Here is a 16,938-nt window from a genome sequence, read left to right as displayed (position 1 = left end):
ATGGAGAAAATGCTGAAGACTGAAAATCAAGTTCCTTAATTCCATCTAAAAACAGGTACATTTTCCTCTATCAGTATTCAGATCAAAACATTTAGATTTATCACTGTAAAGAGCTAAGTTTCAGGCGAGAAGTAAGAAAAGAAGGGAGAAGAAAAGAGAAGAGTAGAGAAAGTCAAGGCAGATTGAGGAGCTCAATCTGAGACCCCATTCTCTTTTATACTTAACATAAAAAGTGATGAATTTAGACCTCTGCCCCCAGCAAGGCAGCTGAACTTAACAATTAAACTTAACAATTAAATAACAAACATATAACAGACCCAGCCCACTAAGGCCCAGAACTAATAACAAGTAATGATATAACATACAACTTTCTCCTTTTATACGAATCTGATCAATCTTGAACTAAGGCTCCTTGAAACTGTGTAGTGATGGACAGGAGGTCCTTCTGTTTTTTTTTTTTTTTTATTAACAGGAGATTTTATTGATTGCCTTGAAAAGCCCAAAACTATCCAAGCTAGACAACAGGGAAATTATAAACCAGCCACAGGCTGAACATATAAAAACAGTAGAAATCTGCTGAATTAAAAAATATGAAAGAAAGTAGTTTCTTGAATAGAGAAGGAAGAAAGAAGGAGAGAAGTTGAGAGAAAAGAGAGCAATAATCTGGCCGCCCCTTCACTTATTATTTATACTAAAATAATAGAACAGTACAAAGACAACTATGCCCTTATAGGGCGGCAAAACATAAAACAGCATATATAACACTCGAAAAACATAATAAAATTTGGACTCACATAACTACTGTGGTCCCCACCTCCTATCTAACAACTAACATAAAACATCTACTCAGAAAAACATCATAAAACTAATTAATTTTCAACACTCCCCCTCAAGTTGGGAGTAAATGTCATACATTCCCAACTTGCGTAGATCATGTTCAAGCTTGTTCCTTGCCACCCCTTTAGTGAAAACATCAGCCAACTGCAACTCTGAAGAGACATAAGGCAAACAAACTTCTCTGGTTGTTACCCTTTCTCTTATAAAGTGTCTATCAACTTCAATGTTTTTTGTCCTATCATGCTGAATTGGATTGTGGGCAATATTGATTGCAGCCTGATTGTCACAGTATAACATCATAGGTTCATCTGCTTTCACCCCAATCTCACTCAAAAGAGATCTAACCCAAAGAAGTTCTGAGACACCATGAGCCATGGATCTATACTCAGCCACTGCACTTGACCTTGCCACAGCCGCTTGCTTCTTACTCTTCCAGGAGATCAATTTCCACCTACAAAGGTACACAGTCTTGATGTAGACCTCCTGTCATCTAAGCATCCTGCCCAGTCTGCATCTATATAGGATTCTAGCTTCAGATTCTCATGATTTGAGAAAAGAATGCCTCTGCCAGGGTGCTTTTTCAGATATGCAAGTATTCTCTCAATAGCTTCCCAGTGTTGAACCCGAGGTGCATGCATGTACTGACTCACAACACTGACAACATAAGAAATATCTGGTCGTGTCATACACAAATACAGCAATCGGCCCAGCATTCTTTGATATCTCCCCACATCCTTTACCAATTCACCATCCACACCATTAATTCTGTGATTTGGATCAATAAGAGTGTCTGCTGGTTTGGTCCCCAGCTTCCCAGTCTCTCGCAGTAGGTCAAGTACATATTTTCTCTGTGAAATGAAGATCCCATGCTTGGATCTTGCAACTTCAATCCCTAAGAAGTATTTGAGCTCACCAAGATCTTTGATCTCAAATTCTTGCTGCAATGATTTTTTGAGATCATCAATCTCTTCCAGATCATTTCCTGTCACCACTATATCATCCACATACACAATCAGAATTGACACCAAAGCATCTCTCCTCTTCACAAAGAGGGTGTGATCAGACTGTGTCTGTGTGTATCCAAAACGGATGAGTGCCCCTCTGAACCTGTCAAATCAAGCCCTAGGTGATTGTTTCAGTCCATACAGAGATTTTCTGAGTCTGCGCACCTTTCCTTTACCAACATTTTCATAAAAGCCTACTGGAATGTCCATATATACCTCCTCCTGTAAGTCACCATTGAGGAAAGCATTTCTTTACATCAAGCTGGAACAAGGGCCATGAATAGGTGGCTGCTAGAGATAAAAGAATACGAACTGAACTCATCTTAGCTATTGGTGCAAAGGTTTCTAGATAATCAACACCATAGGTCTGAGTATACCCTTTTGCTACCAACCTTGCCTTGTACCTCTCTATCTTGCCATCAGCCTTATACTTCACTGTGAATACCCATCGACATCCGACTATCTCCTTGTCTGGGAGGAGATCAACTATTTCCCAAGTTTGGTTTTTGACCAAAGCATCCATCTCATCTTGCATGGTTGTTTTCCACTCAGGTTTGGAGAGAGCCTCAATAACATTCCTGGGTATAGACACAGAATCCAGGGAAGAAAGAAAAGCATGGTAGGAGAGTGATAAGGCATTGTAGGAAAGATGGTGTGAAATGCAATGGGCTGTACACTTTCTCTTCCCCTTACGAAGTGCAATGGAAAGATCAAGATCAATGGGATCAGCTGTAACAATGGTGTTAGGGACAGAAACATTATCATCAGAAAACATAATAGACTCAAGAGGAATACCTAGAACTGTATCTTCCGAATCTGGAGTTTCAGAAGGACTGACAGAGAGTGGTGTGGGTCGAGGATGTGTGGAGTCAACCATCATCTGCCGGCGTTGATATTACTGTGAGGCTGCCCGTAGTGGCTTAGGTAATGAAACTGGAGGTGCAGGTGTTGGCTGAACCGATGCTGGCTGAACTGATGGTGTAGGTGGTGGCTAAACTGATGTAGATGCTGGCTGAACTGATGGAGGCACCATAGAAACAGGAAGAGGAACAGATTGTGAGTTCTCCTCCCCAAAACTCTCCCCCTGAGGAGAACCACTCGAGAAGAATGTGGATTGAAAAAAGGTAGCATCCATAGTGACAAATCTGCTCCTCGACACTGGGTCATAACAACAATACCCCTTTTTGTTCTGAGCATACCCAAGAAAAACACATTTCTTGGCCTTAGGATCCAATTTCTGCGATGAGGGCCAAGAATGTGAACAAAATAAACACAACCAAAAACCCTCAGAGGTATATGAAATATCTTTCCATCTGAAAAAAGGAGGCTAAATGGCACCTTATCTGTTATGAAGATTATACCCCTCCATCCCATTAGAATTCTTCTGCTTTGCTTGAACTCCCCTCACTGCCCCCTTCTCCCACGTCACTTCCTTGCTAGATTCATCCCAACCCTCAGTACAAGGCATAGGAACTGGAACTACTTCATTACTAAGAAGACCAGCTTTCAATGATGTCACTTGTGTGACCCAACCCCGTCTCTGAATCAACCTCCTCAACTATCTTTGTCACAACCTCCATCCCAGACACCATTGAGAGAACTTTCAAAGTATTGAACATGCAAAGGCTGTACCACAAAGATAAGCTCACCCCCATTCGAACCACCTACCTCCTACAACTGAACCTACTGCCTAACTCTCCACGAACCAGCCTCACTATTTTCACCAGCAATGTCTTCCACCTGATAGCACCCTGCACCATGTTCATTGCAAAAGGTGTGATACCTTTCCTTTCTCTCTTTTCTTCAGCACTATCTTCTACTTCCTACCTTTCTTGTACCTTGTAACAGCCCAAACCCACTCATTCGAAAATCCTTTCTCCTTGACACTATCCCTACCACAAATCAAATCCTTTGCCCCAAAAGATTTTTTTCTCCCCTCCTCCTATCTTACCCCTCCCTCTAAACCTTCAAATTCTTCCACCATTTGTTTCCTTTCAAAACTTTTGTTTTTTTTTCTTCTTGAAGTGATCCTCACTCAGGCCTCTCAAATCCGTATTACCCACTACCACCCATTCCCCTTCTATTGAAATCTTCTCATTTGACTTTGATCTTTCACACTCACATCACCCTCACCTCCCCACATGTCCCTCTTGATGTAAATCCAACTCAAATTTTTCCTCTGAACTTCCTACTTTACCCTTCAAACATGCCACCTCATTGTCATCCACCTTTGATTGACTCTTCATCTCCCTACCCTACTCTGTTCTACAACTCTGATTCTTCCCACTATTTCTCCCCCTAGCTTATCCAAATCAACCTCTCCACCAGGCTCTTTCATGTCTGCCCTCAAGAAAGTCTCTTCCTCCCCTTCTAAAGTTAGCCTCAACTCATAGTTCTCCCTAGAAAACTAAAGTTCCATCTTGTTCAGTCGAGTAGAAACCTCCTCCACTTCCACCAATATTCTAGCTATGTCCAACCTTTCCCAAGTCCTATTCCTATCATCATATTTTAGGAGCTTCCCATAATGATCCCCAATCTCCTTAAGGGTAAGTATACCCCATGTGTGAAGGGGGTTACCCATCACTCCTAAATCCTAACTACACTACCCTTCTTCTTCTTGTTTCCCTAATCACCCTACCGCTGGGAACCACCAACTTAATCAAAGGTCGTATTCTCTCACCTTCGAGCTCTCTAACTCCGTAAGCCTCTCTACTCCTCTACTATAGGACATACACAGAAGCAGCCCACTGTTTAACTTCTTCACACCCAGTCAACAATTCTTCCCCCATTCAAAAGACATCGATGCTTCAACCTTCTAAACTTCAAGATCCATCCCCACGAACCTTCCTACTAGGCTAGCCTACAACACCGGCATCCTCTCATCCAGCTTCCCAACTCTCCTCACATCAACGCATACCACCAACACCTACATCCTCTCATCCATATTCCTCTCTGCTCCTCCTTTGACCTACTTATTCACTAAAGATTTGTTTTTGTTTCTTTCCTCCCATAAAATCCACACCATTGCTGCCCTAACTATCTTCCACATGATTCTCCCTCTCTTTCTTGGTTGCCTTAGGAAGCTCGAACTGAAGAGATTTACCAAGTCTTGAGGGGGAACCCACCTACAACCAAAGAGAGAGCATAAGTGTTCCCAAGTGCAACACACAAAAGAACAAGAGATTAGTAAATGGGAATAGTCTCACCCACTTGCTTTGCAAAGGATACACAAATGACAAGAGAGGCAATTGTTGGGCCTTCTTTTTTGGAGCTTGTCACAGATGTTAATCCTCCCAAGGAACACTTCCCAACATAATGCTTGAACTTTAGGTGGCATAGGCTTACTCCAAATCTCTTTCACTGAGAAACTCACCCCCAAAGAACTGGAAAAGATGAGGAAATTGAAGAAAGAAGCACAAGTGAAGAGACCATTGGGGGAGATTGACCAGATTCTATTGTCTTCTGAATTTTGGTCTAGAAAAATCAAGTCCAATTTGGTCAACAAAGAGATAAGGAAATCACATTCATTATCCTTCAATCACCTTCTAAAGACAAAGTCACAATTTATCCCAGAAGGGGATGCTCCTCCAAATTTCGAAATAGGTTCTAATTTGTAATTGGACAGGGAGTAGAGCAAAACGAATTGCACCTTAAGAGGTGTGTCACCAAGCCAAAGATCCTCCCAAAAGCAAATTATGTTCCCACATCAAAGCAAGTGAGGTTAAGAAAAAAGGGAGCACCTCTTGTATTGATTTCCAACGAGAAGCTGAAGATGAATCAAGAGCCACCTTTACATCACAGTCATTGTCCATGATACCATGTATGCTTTCAATCACCCTATGCCACAGCCTGTCACTTTCTAAGGGGAATCTCCACAACCATTTTACTAGAAAAGTTATATTTCTATGAATCAGGTTCCCAATTCCTAACCCACCTTGCTCCTTGGATTTGTTGACCTGCTTGGATTTGTTGAATCAGGTTCCCAATCAGCACTCCAAACTGTATGTAAATCTCCTCCTACAAAACTTTGAAACCAATAATAAAATAAAAATTTCATTAAAATAAAAAGAAGATTACATAAGGAAGGTGATAAGATATCATCTGAGAGAAAACATGACTACTGACTCATAAACTCCACCAACTACAAGACTTTAAAATAAAAAGAAGACTTCAATCACAATCATCATCAATCCTATCAAAACCAAGAACCCAATCTTCCCCTTCAAAAACCTCCTCCTGACCGTTGACATCTTCATTCCACCTCCCACCTCTGTTTCTCTTCTCCTTCAAGGTTTCTTCTCTCTTCTTCCTCTCAAACTCTTCAAAGGCTTTCCTAACAAATTCCTCTCCACCCCAGAAAAACAGACCCAGGCTTTTACCAACCTCTACATCTTTTTTAGCCACTTCCTCGATGTTGATACTTCCTGAATTCACCACCTTCCTCCCAAAGATTTTATTGCAATCTCTTACAGTGGAAACAGAATTGTTCCCTATTGATTCCCCCCGCTGTTAAGTCCCCAATTGCTGGTCCTGGTTAGAACCAACCCAGAAATCCTTACCAGTGGCATCTCCGGTTGCCATCTTTGAAAGACTACTGCCCCTTCTCTTGTAGACCTTGTATTTGTTGGTAGGCCCAGTCCCAATTAAACCACCTTTCAACCGAGAGAAAATTTTTGTAACATAAACAGTATGAGAGTATCTTTCTCCCGATGTTCCACAGGGAATTTTGGCCTTCACCGATTCAGCAACATTTTAAGTATTCTTAGCCTCCCCCCTCCTACCCAAATCCACACCTAACTTTCCAATCACCACTCCTCGAAGTAACGAAAATCACCCACTGCACTCTCGGATTGGGGCAAGGCACAATGATTCTCGCCTACAGTTGCCCTTCCTTCAATGCCAATAGCACGAACTTCTCCTAAATCAGAAACAGCGGTATCTCTTAAAACCACTTCCTTCTCCTTCAGACTATTCTCAACTTCAATAACACTCATTTGCGCCACTCAGACCTTCCTTTACCATAGGGTTAGAATTCAAAGGCACCTTACCATCAAGCACCTTTTGATTCGCAGCTTCCACAACCTCCACAGGATCGCACCTGTTCCCAACGCAGCTAACATGAACTTCCACGCTATTGTTAGGACTTCGCTCCACATCACAAGAAGCAGAGACCCACCTGCAGCATCCTTCTTCCTATTATCACCACTGAAGAGCTCTTGTTCCCCTCCTACCTCTCTCCTTTTCTGAAGCTTGTCCCTTACTAATCTAATAGAACCCTTCCCACTAACATCTTTTGACCGTTTAAACTTCACTATATGTTTTCTGTTTATCTCAAACCTGAGCAGGATGAAGCTCTTTTTTCTGTTTTTCGATGGAGACTTTGGATGGTGGGCCCCAGCAGCATTTCCATTCTTTTCACAAGAAACCCATTCTAAGCATAACGGAAGAGACTTTTCAACTTCCTCGTCAGACCCAATTCCTTTTACCACTTGGTCTGCAACATGTCCCTCATCCCCTCTCCTTTCTGAGTTATTCATAATTGCTGAGTCAGCGTGTAGCTAGCCCCAATCTTTTCTCTCTAATAGGCCCCATAACTTACTCCCTTTTTTCGAAACCTTCCCCAACTCTCCCTTCTTTACCTTCCCAAAATCTCGTGTCAAAAAGACTCAGGTCGACCCAACCATTGCCATTTAATTTTTTTAATCCCCAACTGCCCTCATATTCAGCCTCCTGCCTTTCCTTTACTACCAGACTGTTCGGCTTGCTGTTAGAACCAGTCAAGCACTGAGAACCTCTCCCCTCCTCCTTCCAAGACGAAAAATCACCCAACCAGCCACCAGGGTAAGTTCCTTCTCCCACCACTCTTAAGTCAACGAGTTCACCGCCAAAATGAAGCAGTAAAGAAACTGGAACAAGATGAATTTCCTTCACCTCAATTAAAATCCACGCACAAACTAAGTTCTTCCACTCAATAATTCTTGAATCTACAAACCTAAACTTTCCACATACATCTCCAACATCTCTGAATGTTTGGAAGCACCAGGCATGTAGAGGAATGCTGAAGACATTTATCCAGACAAAACTCGACGACCCCACATTTCTCAACGTTCTGACTAGAGGGTTCCATCTCCCCAACCTCAAATCTGGAAACCTTAATTGATCTTGATCATAGGCGAGGATGTCAAGAGCTCCCTTCTCATTGCTGAAGATGAAAAGAAAGAATCCCCGCACTAAGTCTCCTCACCTGAAAGGATCTACTTGGAATCCACTCAGCCACTGCCCAAGCCCACACTTCTTCCACATCTGGTTCAGAATTAACAAAATGACAAACCAAGCATCTGTTTAACAGATTAAGTCTACCAAACGTTCCTCCAATCGAGCTAACGACCACCTCTTTCATTGCTTAGTAAACCTAGAATCTCCTATAATGAGTCTTAGGTTGATGAATCAGATTGATGTACTTCCTGATCTTTGAGCATGTCAAGGTGAATGGAAAATCTTATATTGTTATCAGCCAGATACTCTATGATTCAGATGGCCTCTCAATTCTTCTTCTTCTTGACATTGTATTAATACAGGAGTCCAAAAGAATGGATTTTGATGGCAGATGGGCAAAGAGTATTTGGAAAGCTAGGGGGATCAATTGGGTGGCTGCCCCATCATGGGGAGCCTCAAGGGGGATAGTTACATTGTGGAAGAAGGATGTGGTTGAAGGTAGACCTGTTCATGGGCCGGGTAGCCCGACGGCCCGGCCCGCACCCCGGCCGGGCTTGGTCATATAATTAGGCCCGCGGGCCTGACCTCGGGCTTAACACAGTAAGCCCGACTGTGTTTCGGGCCGGGCTCAGGATTTGTCAAAAAAGCCCAGCCCGAGCCCGGCCCGGCCCGACTCAGTATTATATATTTTATAAAATATATAATATGTATTTTATATATTATATAAAATATATAAATAATATAATATTTATTAAAATATATATTTATAATTTAATATATATATATATATATTTTATTATTTTCTTTATAATTTCAATCTATCTCTCTTTATTCAGCTGCTTCAACATTAATAATAATAATAATATAGGCTAAATTTCGGGCTCGGGCCCAGGCTCGGGCTTCGGGCTTTTTATGAGGGCCGGGCTCGGGCCCAAATTGTAGGCCCAATGATCGGGCCGGGCTCGGGCTCGGGCCTTAAAAAAATTTGTTAATACACAGTAAAAGCCCGGCCCGAGCCCGGCCCGGCCCGGCCCATGAACAGGTCTAGTTGAAGGTGTGGAGGAGCTAGTTGATGTTACGAGTGGGTATTAAGAAATGTTTATAGACCAAATGATTACAGGGGGAGGAAGGATTTGTGGGAGGAACTAGCTGATGTTAGAGGACTTTGGGATGGGCCTTGGTGTGTGGGTGAGAATTTCAATGTGATTAGATTCACGGAGGAAACCAATATAAGCAATCAGAGGGTGACAACTAGTATGAGGAAGTTTAATCGGTTTGTGGATGCTTTTGAACTCAAAGAGATACCTTTAGCCCAAAAGTCATTCACTTGGTCCAATCTCCAATCGAGTCCCCTATATGCTTTAAGCTGAATAGGTTTCTTTTCTCATTGGATTGGGAAGACCATTGGGGCCACCTTGCCTCTAGGGCTCTTCCTAGATTGACCTTGAATCATTGGCCAATTGTGATATGCAAAGAGGAGAGGGAGTGGAGGACCTGCCCCTTTTAGGTTTGAGAATATGTGGTTGCTCCATCCTGGTTTTACTATGAGAGTTAAGGAATGGTGGAGTGAATGTAACCCAGTTGTGGATTGAGAAGGCATGAGATTTCATAAGAAGCTCCAATTTCTGAAAGCCAAGCTCAAGGTGTGGAATCAGTTGGAATTCGAAAGGTTAGAAGAAAGGAAGAGTACATTGATGGATCAAATTGAGTTCCTTGATTCGAAAGAAGGGGAGAATTTGGAGAAGTAAATAAGAAACAAAGAAGGGGATTGAGAAGGCAGCTAGAGGATTGTCTACATAAGGAGGAAATAAATTGGAGGCAAAAATCTCGATGCAAATGGCTGCAAGAGGGAGATAGAAATACCATATTTTTTTCATTCTGTGGCAAATGGAAGGGGAAGGAAAAGCATGATCTCAAGATTGGAAGTGGATGGTGTTGCTCTAACACAACAAGATGAAATAGCAGGAGCATTTGTTGAACACTTTAAGTCCATATTAAGAAGGCCACTCAGGAGGGGGATGTGGCTTGAAGGTTTGGATTGGCCAAATGTAGGGGAGGATAATAGGCAAAGGTTGGAAAGAAGGTTTGAGTTGGATGAGATTAAGGAGGTTGTGTTTTCTATGGACAGAACAAAAGCTCTAAGCCCGGATGGTTTTACAATGGCCTTCTATCAAGATTGTTGGGATATCGTGAAATGTGACCTACTAGTGTTTGAGGAATTTTATAGAAGAGGTGTGGTCAACCCGGGTCTGAATTCCACTTTTCTAGCATTGGTCCCTAAGAAGAAAGACGGTTCCCACCCTAAGGACTTTAGGCCAATCAGTCTGATAAACAGCTTGTATAAGATCATTGCAAAGGTTTTGTCTCTGAGGTTGAAGGAAGTATTGCCAACAATAATCTCTCCAAATCAAGGAGCTTTCGTGAATGGGAGATAGATTACTAATCAAATCTTAATTTCCAATGAAAGCGTGGAGAACTTCAAGAAGAACAGGAAGAGGGTAGTGGCTATAAGATGGATTTGGAAAAGGCTTATGACTTGGTGGAGTGGTCATTCTTAATGAAAGTTATGTCCAATTTTGGGTTCGGGACTAAATGGTGTAAATGGATCTTGGGGTGTGTTCGGAACTGTCATTATGTTGTGCTAGTGAATGGGACAGTGGTGGGTTTTTTTCCAGCTGTTAGGGAATAAGACAGAGTGACCCCCTTTCTGGGGAGATTGATTCATAGAGCAGATTCTAGGGGACTTGTTAGAGGATAGAGACTAGGGATGGAGGATATTCCCCTTACCCACTTACAGTTTGCAGATGATACAATTCTGTTTTGTGAAGGTGGGAACTTGAGTTATATCAAGAATTTGAAGTTGGCAATACAACTTTTTGAACAAATGTCCAACCTAAAGGCGAATTTTGAGAAAAGTTGTGTTGTGGGTGTGAATTTGGAGAAGGGTGAGATCAGGGAAAGTGTAGAAATATTGGGTTGTGAAGTCTCAGGTTGGCCATTGAATTACCTAGGGATTCCTTTGGGTGATAACCCAAAGAAGGAGAGTTTTTGGAATCCGGTGGTGGAAAGATTTGAAAAGAGACTTGCCTCTTAGAAGAAGAATTATCTTTCCCTTGGCAGGAGGATTACACTGATTAAGGCTGCTCTAGCTAATTTGCCCATTTACTTTCTCTCAGTGTTCAAAATTCCTACAAAGGTATCTAACAGATTGGAGAAGATGATGAGAGATTTCCTATGGAAGCCGGGAGAGGATAAAAGGGACCATAGGGTGAGTTGGGAGGTGGTGACCAGAAGTAAAAACCTTGGTGTCTTGGGGCTTGGGAACATCAGGAAAATGAATATGGCTCTTTTGGGAAATGGTTATGGAGGCTCCCAATAGAAAAGGAGAGACTATGGGCTAGAATAGTGGTAAGCAAACACCGGATGGAGCAAAATGGATGGGATGATGGGATCTGAGCTAGGACCACAAGTATGTCACTGTGGAAAGCCATTCACGATTTTCTTCCATCTTTCACCCCTCTCATCAAGTATGATCTAAACTCAGGTAATTCCATAAAATTCTGGGAACAAACTTGGGTGGGGAATGCCCCTCTTAAGGATTTGTTTCCTTTTGTGTATGCCCTCTCCGAATTAAAAAATGAGCCAGTTTCTTCCTTTATTACCCCTTCACCTTCCTCTTCTAGGTTTGGCTGGAATTTGGGTTTGAAAAGGGCAATGAGAGATAGACTTGGATTGTATCTCGAGCCTCCTAGGTATCCTTGATAATGTTTTCTTGGACCCTACTAAGTTGGATTCTAGAATTTGGACCCCCACCCCCACTAGCTCATTTTCTTGTGCCTCTTTGGCCCTCCCTTCCCAATTAAGGAGGTTTGGTGCAGACCAATTCCCCCTAGAGTTGGTAGTTTTTGTTGGGAAGCTTTTCTGGAAAGAATCAACACTGGTGATCTGCTCCAAAAGAAAAGACCCAAGACATTTTTATCCCCTTATTGGTGTGTTCTTTGTAAAGTGGAGGGGGAGACTGCCTTTCACCCATTGGTGACTTACCAATTTTCTAAGTCCATTTGGGGGTGGGCACTACCCCTTTTTGGGTGTAGTTGGAATCCTCCATCAAATTTGCAAAGCCTTTTTCCCCTTCTTTCTTCAGGTGTCGAAGGAAAAGGGGAAGGACCATGTGGAGATGTTTGAGGGCTGCAGTTTGTTGGGCCCTATGGGAGGAAAGGAATTCCAGAATCTTTTCTAAAGTAGAAAAAAGTAATGAAGAACTGAGAGAATTGATCCATATAAGGGTAGAACAGTGGCTGAAATCTTCAGAGCTGTTTACATATTTCACAATGGTTGATTTGTTGAGGAAGTGGGGTGAGATTGCTAACTGCACCCAGACCAAAGCAATCTTGTGTGTGTCCTGGACTCCCCCACCGGCTGGCTTCTTAAAACTAAACTTTGATGGGAGTAGTCGGGGGAATCCTGGACAATCGGGGATTAGAGGTGTGTTTAGGGATGAGAATGGGCTTGTCTCAACCATGTTCTCCGGACCAATTGGAGTGAGTGACCCTCTCAGGGCTGAAATCTTTGCAGTTATGGAAGGAGTTCAAAGAGCCAAGGAAATGAATATAAGAAAACTCATCATTGAAGGGAAATCAGAGGTGGTGGTAGGGTGGCTGAATAAGGAAAACAGCAGATTATGGATGTACAGTAACGAGAAGAGGAAGTTTAGGTGGCTAGTTCAAGAGATGGAAGTTAAGATTAGTTGGGCGAAAAGATCAGCTAACTCTTTTGCGGATGGGTTAGCTAAGCAAGGAGTCAAGAGGAGTCAATGTTTTGGGCACAAGTGTAATTTTTTCCATTTTGTTCTTGGGAGTGTTAAGCTCCAATTGGAAGATAAGAAAGTTTATCTTCCTCTTTGTAATTACTTTTGTGATTAAGTAATGAAATGTTGTTAGTGATCAAAAAAACAAATTCTTCTTCTTTTCATCCTCCATTTTATCAGCATGGCCTCTGGGTTCTATGTCATTACATTAGGGAGGTTGACCAATCTATAACCATACTACTGCCTACCAACAGCACCATTGCCCTATTCACTTCTTTAATCTTCAAGGTTACCTTCCCTATGATCATCACCTTCTTGAACCGAAAACTCTTTGCCTCAATCTGCAAGGACCTACTCCATCTCCAACGCTTTGATCCCCCCCCCCCCCCCCCCCCCACAGTCCTTTGTCCAAATCCTGCATACCGAATTTCATAAAAGATTTTCATTGCTAGATCTAGTGTCTTGATTTTCTTAAGTTTCATGAATCCCAAGACAAAAAGGTAGATTGCTAATTTGACCAAGAAACCTTCATAAGTTCCATATCCAAGATGGCTCAAAAAGGTAGATTGCTAATCTGCTTGTCCTTTAAGCTCTCAGACCACATAGTAAATAGGACCCACTATTCTACACTTGGTGTCATCTACACTTTTCCAACTTGAGAGACCATGGTTTCATGCAGCACATACATCACAGTAGATTCAATACCAAGTTTTTTTGTTGCTTGTATCATTTTTTGTTTTTTGAAAGATAAAAGAGGATTTATTAATAAATCAAAGACAAGTACACAAAAGACACAATTAAAACATCCCAACTCAAGAAACGAGATGCAGCCTCGGGGATAAACCCAAAATAACCAATCCCCTTGGCTAAATAGTCTACTAAACTGTCTACCGATCTCCATCCCCATTGAATCCTTATTTCCATAACCATTTAAATTTCTTGAGAACCTCCTTATAAGTCCATCTTACTGCATTCGCTTCATTCAGCCACCCCATCACCATCTTAGAATCCCCTTCAATGAGAAATTTGTTAAGGTTCAAACTTATAGCAATCTGTACCCCTTCTAGTACTGCTTGGAACTCAGCATTGGACGAGTCACCTATCCCTGTTGGACCCAAATATAAAGCAATAATGTGACCATTCACATCTCTGAAAACTCCCCCTATTCCAGAAGGTCCTGGATTCCCATGACAACTTCCATCAAGTTTACCTTAATAAAACCTTCTTTTGGTGGTGTCCAAACTGAAGAGACTTTTGCTTTGTTTGTTTAACTCTCTGCTACAGCTTCCCAGTTCCTGCAAATGTCATCATAAGAAAAAGAAGAGAAGACATCTAGAGATTTGACCCAATGTATAACCCTGTGCATAATACAATCCATAACTGCAGCCTCATTTCTTTCAAGGAACAGTCTTGCATTTCTTTCCTCCCAAATTGCCCAAATCACCACAGCTCTGACACACCTCCACAAAGATCCTTCCCCTCTTCTTGGGCCACACAAAGGTAGAAGGGTCAAATAGGCTACTAACCTGAGGGAAAGACCATCTCCACCCAAACATAGAAAAGAACCTTTCACCTTGATACGCACTGTTTGATACCCTCTCCCTCTCTCCAACCCCACCCTCTCTCATTATGATCAACAACTTTTTTATGTAGTAGCAAACAAAATTTTACATATTAAATTTATCTTGACTGTGTCTATCCTCTAAACAGATATTAATAAGTCCTATAGAGTTTCCAATAGGAAATGGTTCAGAACAGCCAACAGAATTGAATAATGGGGAAGAAAGTACAAGTGATAGATATGGAGGCATTTTACTCTAGTACATCAAAAGGAAAATATCTATAGGCATGATTATCTGAAGACAGTAATGCCACAGACAAGAAAATCAAAACATTTATGCTAACTAATTTTCAGACATTAAAATATAAAGCACAATCACCGTATGAAAGCAGTATAGTTGGCATAAACACTTCTACGCATTTCCTCTGCAGAAGCCTTCTTCAGATCTATAAGATGTGTGCATAACTGTCTTATTTCCTGAAGATAGATACAAATAGAAAATGTTATTATATTGACCCATACAATTTAAAAAATGGGTTATGGATTTTATGCTTTTTTTGGTAGAAAAAGTAAAACTATGCTAAATGCATAACATCGTATACAAGCTATAATATTATATGGACAATATAGCCCAAGCAAATGGCAAAATACGAATACAAATACAAAAATAGAGAGAACCAAACAAGGAGAAACACCCAGTTTTAAGCAACCAGTGTTATACAACAAGAACCTATAGCTATAAGCAAAAAACCCAAGCCATGCAAAATCAAGAAGTAAATTCATATAACAATGATGCCCAAATCCAGAAAATAAGACTGACCAACCGAAGAACACCAGCCTCAGATTCAACCTTGATTGCTACTGTCAACATAGGAGTTTGCCTCTGCTCATCCCTCTCTCTCAAGCTTCCTTCAACCCCTCACCCTAAACAACTCTGGTTCCACCACATCACATCCCATCATAACAAATCCTAAACCTCCTTAGAAATACTTTTAGGCTCCTTAACAGAATCATTATACAAGAACAGAACCTCCTCAATAATAATCGCCTCTCTATATGTAACTTTCAGTTCACTGAGAAATGACTGAGCTAACTCCAAGTCCTCTCCACCTAAGAAGCATAGATCCAATGATTTAGCCATTTTAGAAAGAGTCTATAGGAACAACCTCAGTACAAATGTGACTATCAAGTTAAGTTAAAAAAAAAATCATTCTTTAACATTGGAGGTACGTAAGATGAATGTTTTTTTTATGAGTGCACATAAGATTAACTTGTTAGAGATTTTTCAAGACATGAAAGAGGAATCATAAACCCAGGAGTTAATGCAACCTTTATAGACCTAGTGCCAAAGAAGTCAGATGCTTGTCACCCCAAGGACTATAGGCTAATTAGTTTAGTAGGGATTATCTATAAAATAATTTCTAAAGTTCCATCATTAAGGCTGAAAGAAATGCAACCCTCCATCACCACACAATTTCAAGGGGCCTTTATGCAAGGAAAACAAATTGTTGATCAAGTTTTAATTGCTAAAGAATGTATGGATGATCAAAGGGCATAGAGGTTGGGTAATGCAAACTAGATTTTGAGAAGGCTTATGACAAAGTGGAGTTGTCCTTTTTGGATGAGATCATGAAGTGTGGTTTTGGGGAAAACAGAAACTTTGAATTGAGGGGTAGCACATGCCATTACTCGGTTTTAGTTAATAGAGTGTGAAGGATTTCTTTCAAGTAAAAAGGGGTTTAAGACAAGAAGACACCCTTTATTTGTCCTTATTCACCCTTATTGTTTTTAAAGGGATAATTTTGAGAGATAAAAGGTGCAGTTTATTCAAAGGATGGCAGATGGGTAGGGAGAGATTGCAATTTGCAAATCATCCATCTATAATTTTGTAGATGACATTATCTTACTATGGGGATGGGGTGGGGGGGGCAATATCAGAGATCAGGAGGATAAGGAGGTATCCTGAGGTTTTGGGCAGCTCAGTGGTTCAATGCAGATTATAAATTTGGGTTTACCTCTGGGAGGAAGTCCTAGGTTTTTTTTTTTTTTTTTGATCAATAACATCAATTTTATTATCTGAGAAGAAAATGGTAAGTACAGGTCCCTCCGGCATTGGAGATGAAAGGGGCAGAATTATTGCACTATATTCTGGGCTGGCAGGGGAAGGAGACCCATTGAGGGCAGAAGTCATGGCTGTAATGGAAAGCATACAAAGGGCGAAAACTCTGCACATCAACAAACTAAGTGTGGAGGGAGACTCAAAATTGGTGATCAACTGGCTACAGGATGATGGAGTGAAAATGTGGATGTGCAATAATGAAAGGAAGAAATTCAGATGATCAATAACATCATCTTCTCTGAGCTTTTGCAAACACTGACTGGAACCTTAAAAAGTGACAAATAGTAGGCAGGTAAGTTGGCTAGTGTTGAGCTTATCATTGTAATCCTGCCCCATAACGACAAATACCCTTTCTTCCAACCAGCTAACTGTTTAGAGAATTTTTCTAAGACTG

The 16,938-nt window shown here is 41.3% G+C and overlaps 1 protein-coding gene across 1 annotated transcript in view; it reads right to left on the bottom strand.

Annotated features, from left to right (window-relative positions):
• LOC104599080 (exocyst complex component EXO84B-like) overlaps positions 1 to 16,938 on the bottom strand; it is a 36,408-nt gene that overhangs the window by 15,827 nt on the left and 3,643 nt on the right. Inside the window, exon 2 of the mRNA XM_010261450.3 lies at positions 14,805 to 14,902. Within this exon, the coding sequence (XP_010259752.1) occupies positions 14,805 to 14,902 (98 nt within the window). The remainder of the gene's footprint in view (positions 1 to 14,804; positions 14,903 to 16,938) is intronic.

This window comes from Nelumbo nucifera, chromosome 2, assembly GCF_055504915.1.
Source record: "Nelumbo nucifera cultivar China Antique chromosome 2, China Antique-T2T, whole genome shotgun sequence".
NCBI classification, from domain to species: domain Eukaryota; kingdom Viridiplantae; phylum Streptophyta; class Magnoliopsida; order Proteales; family Nelumbonaceae; genus Nelumbo; species Nelumbo nucifera.
This window is presented reverse-complemented; position numbering and strand designations above follow the sequence as displayed.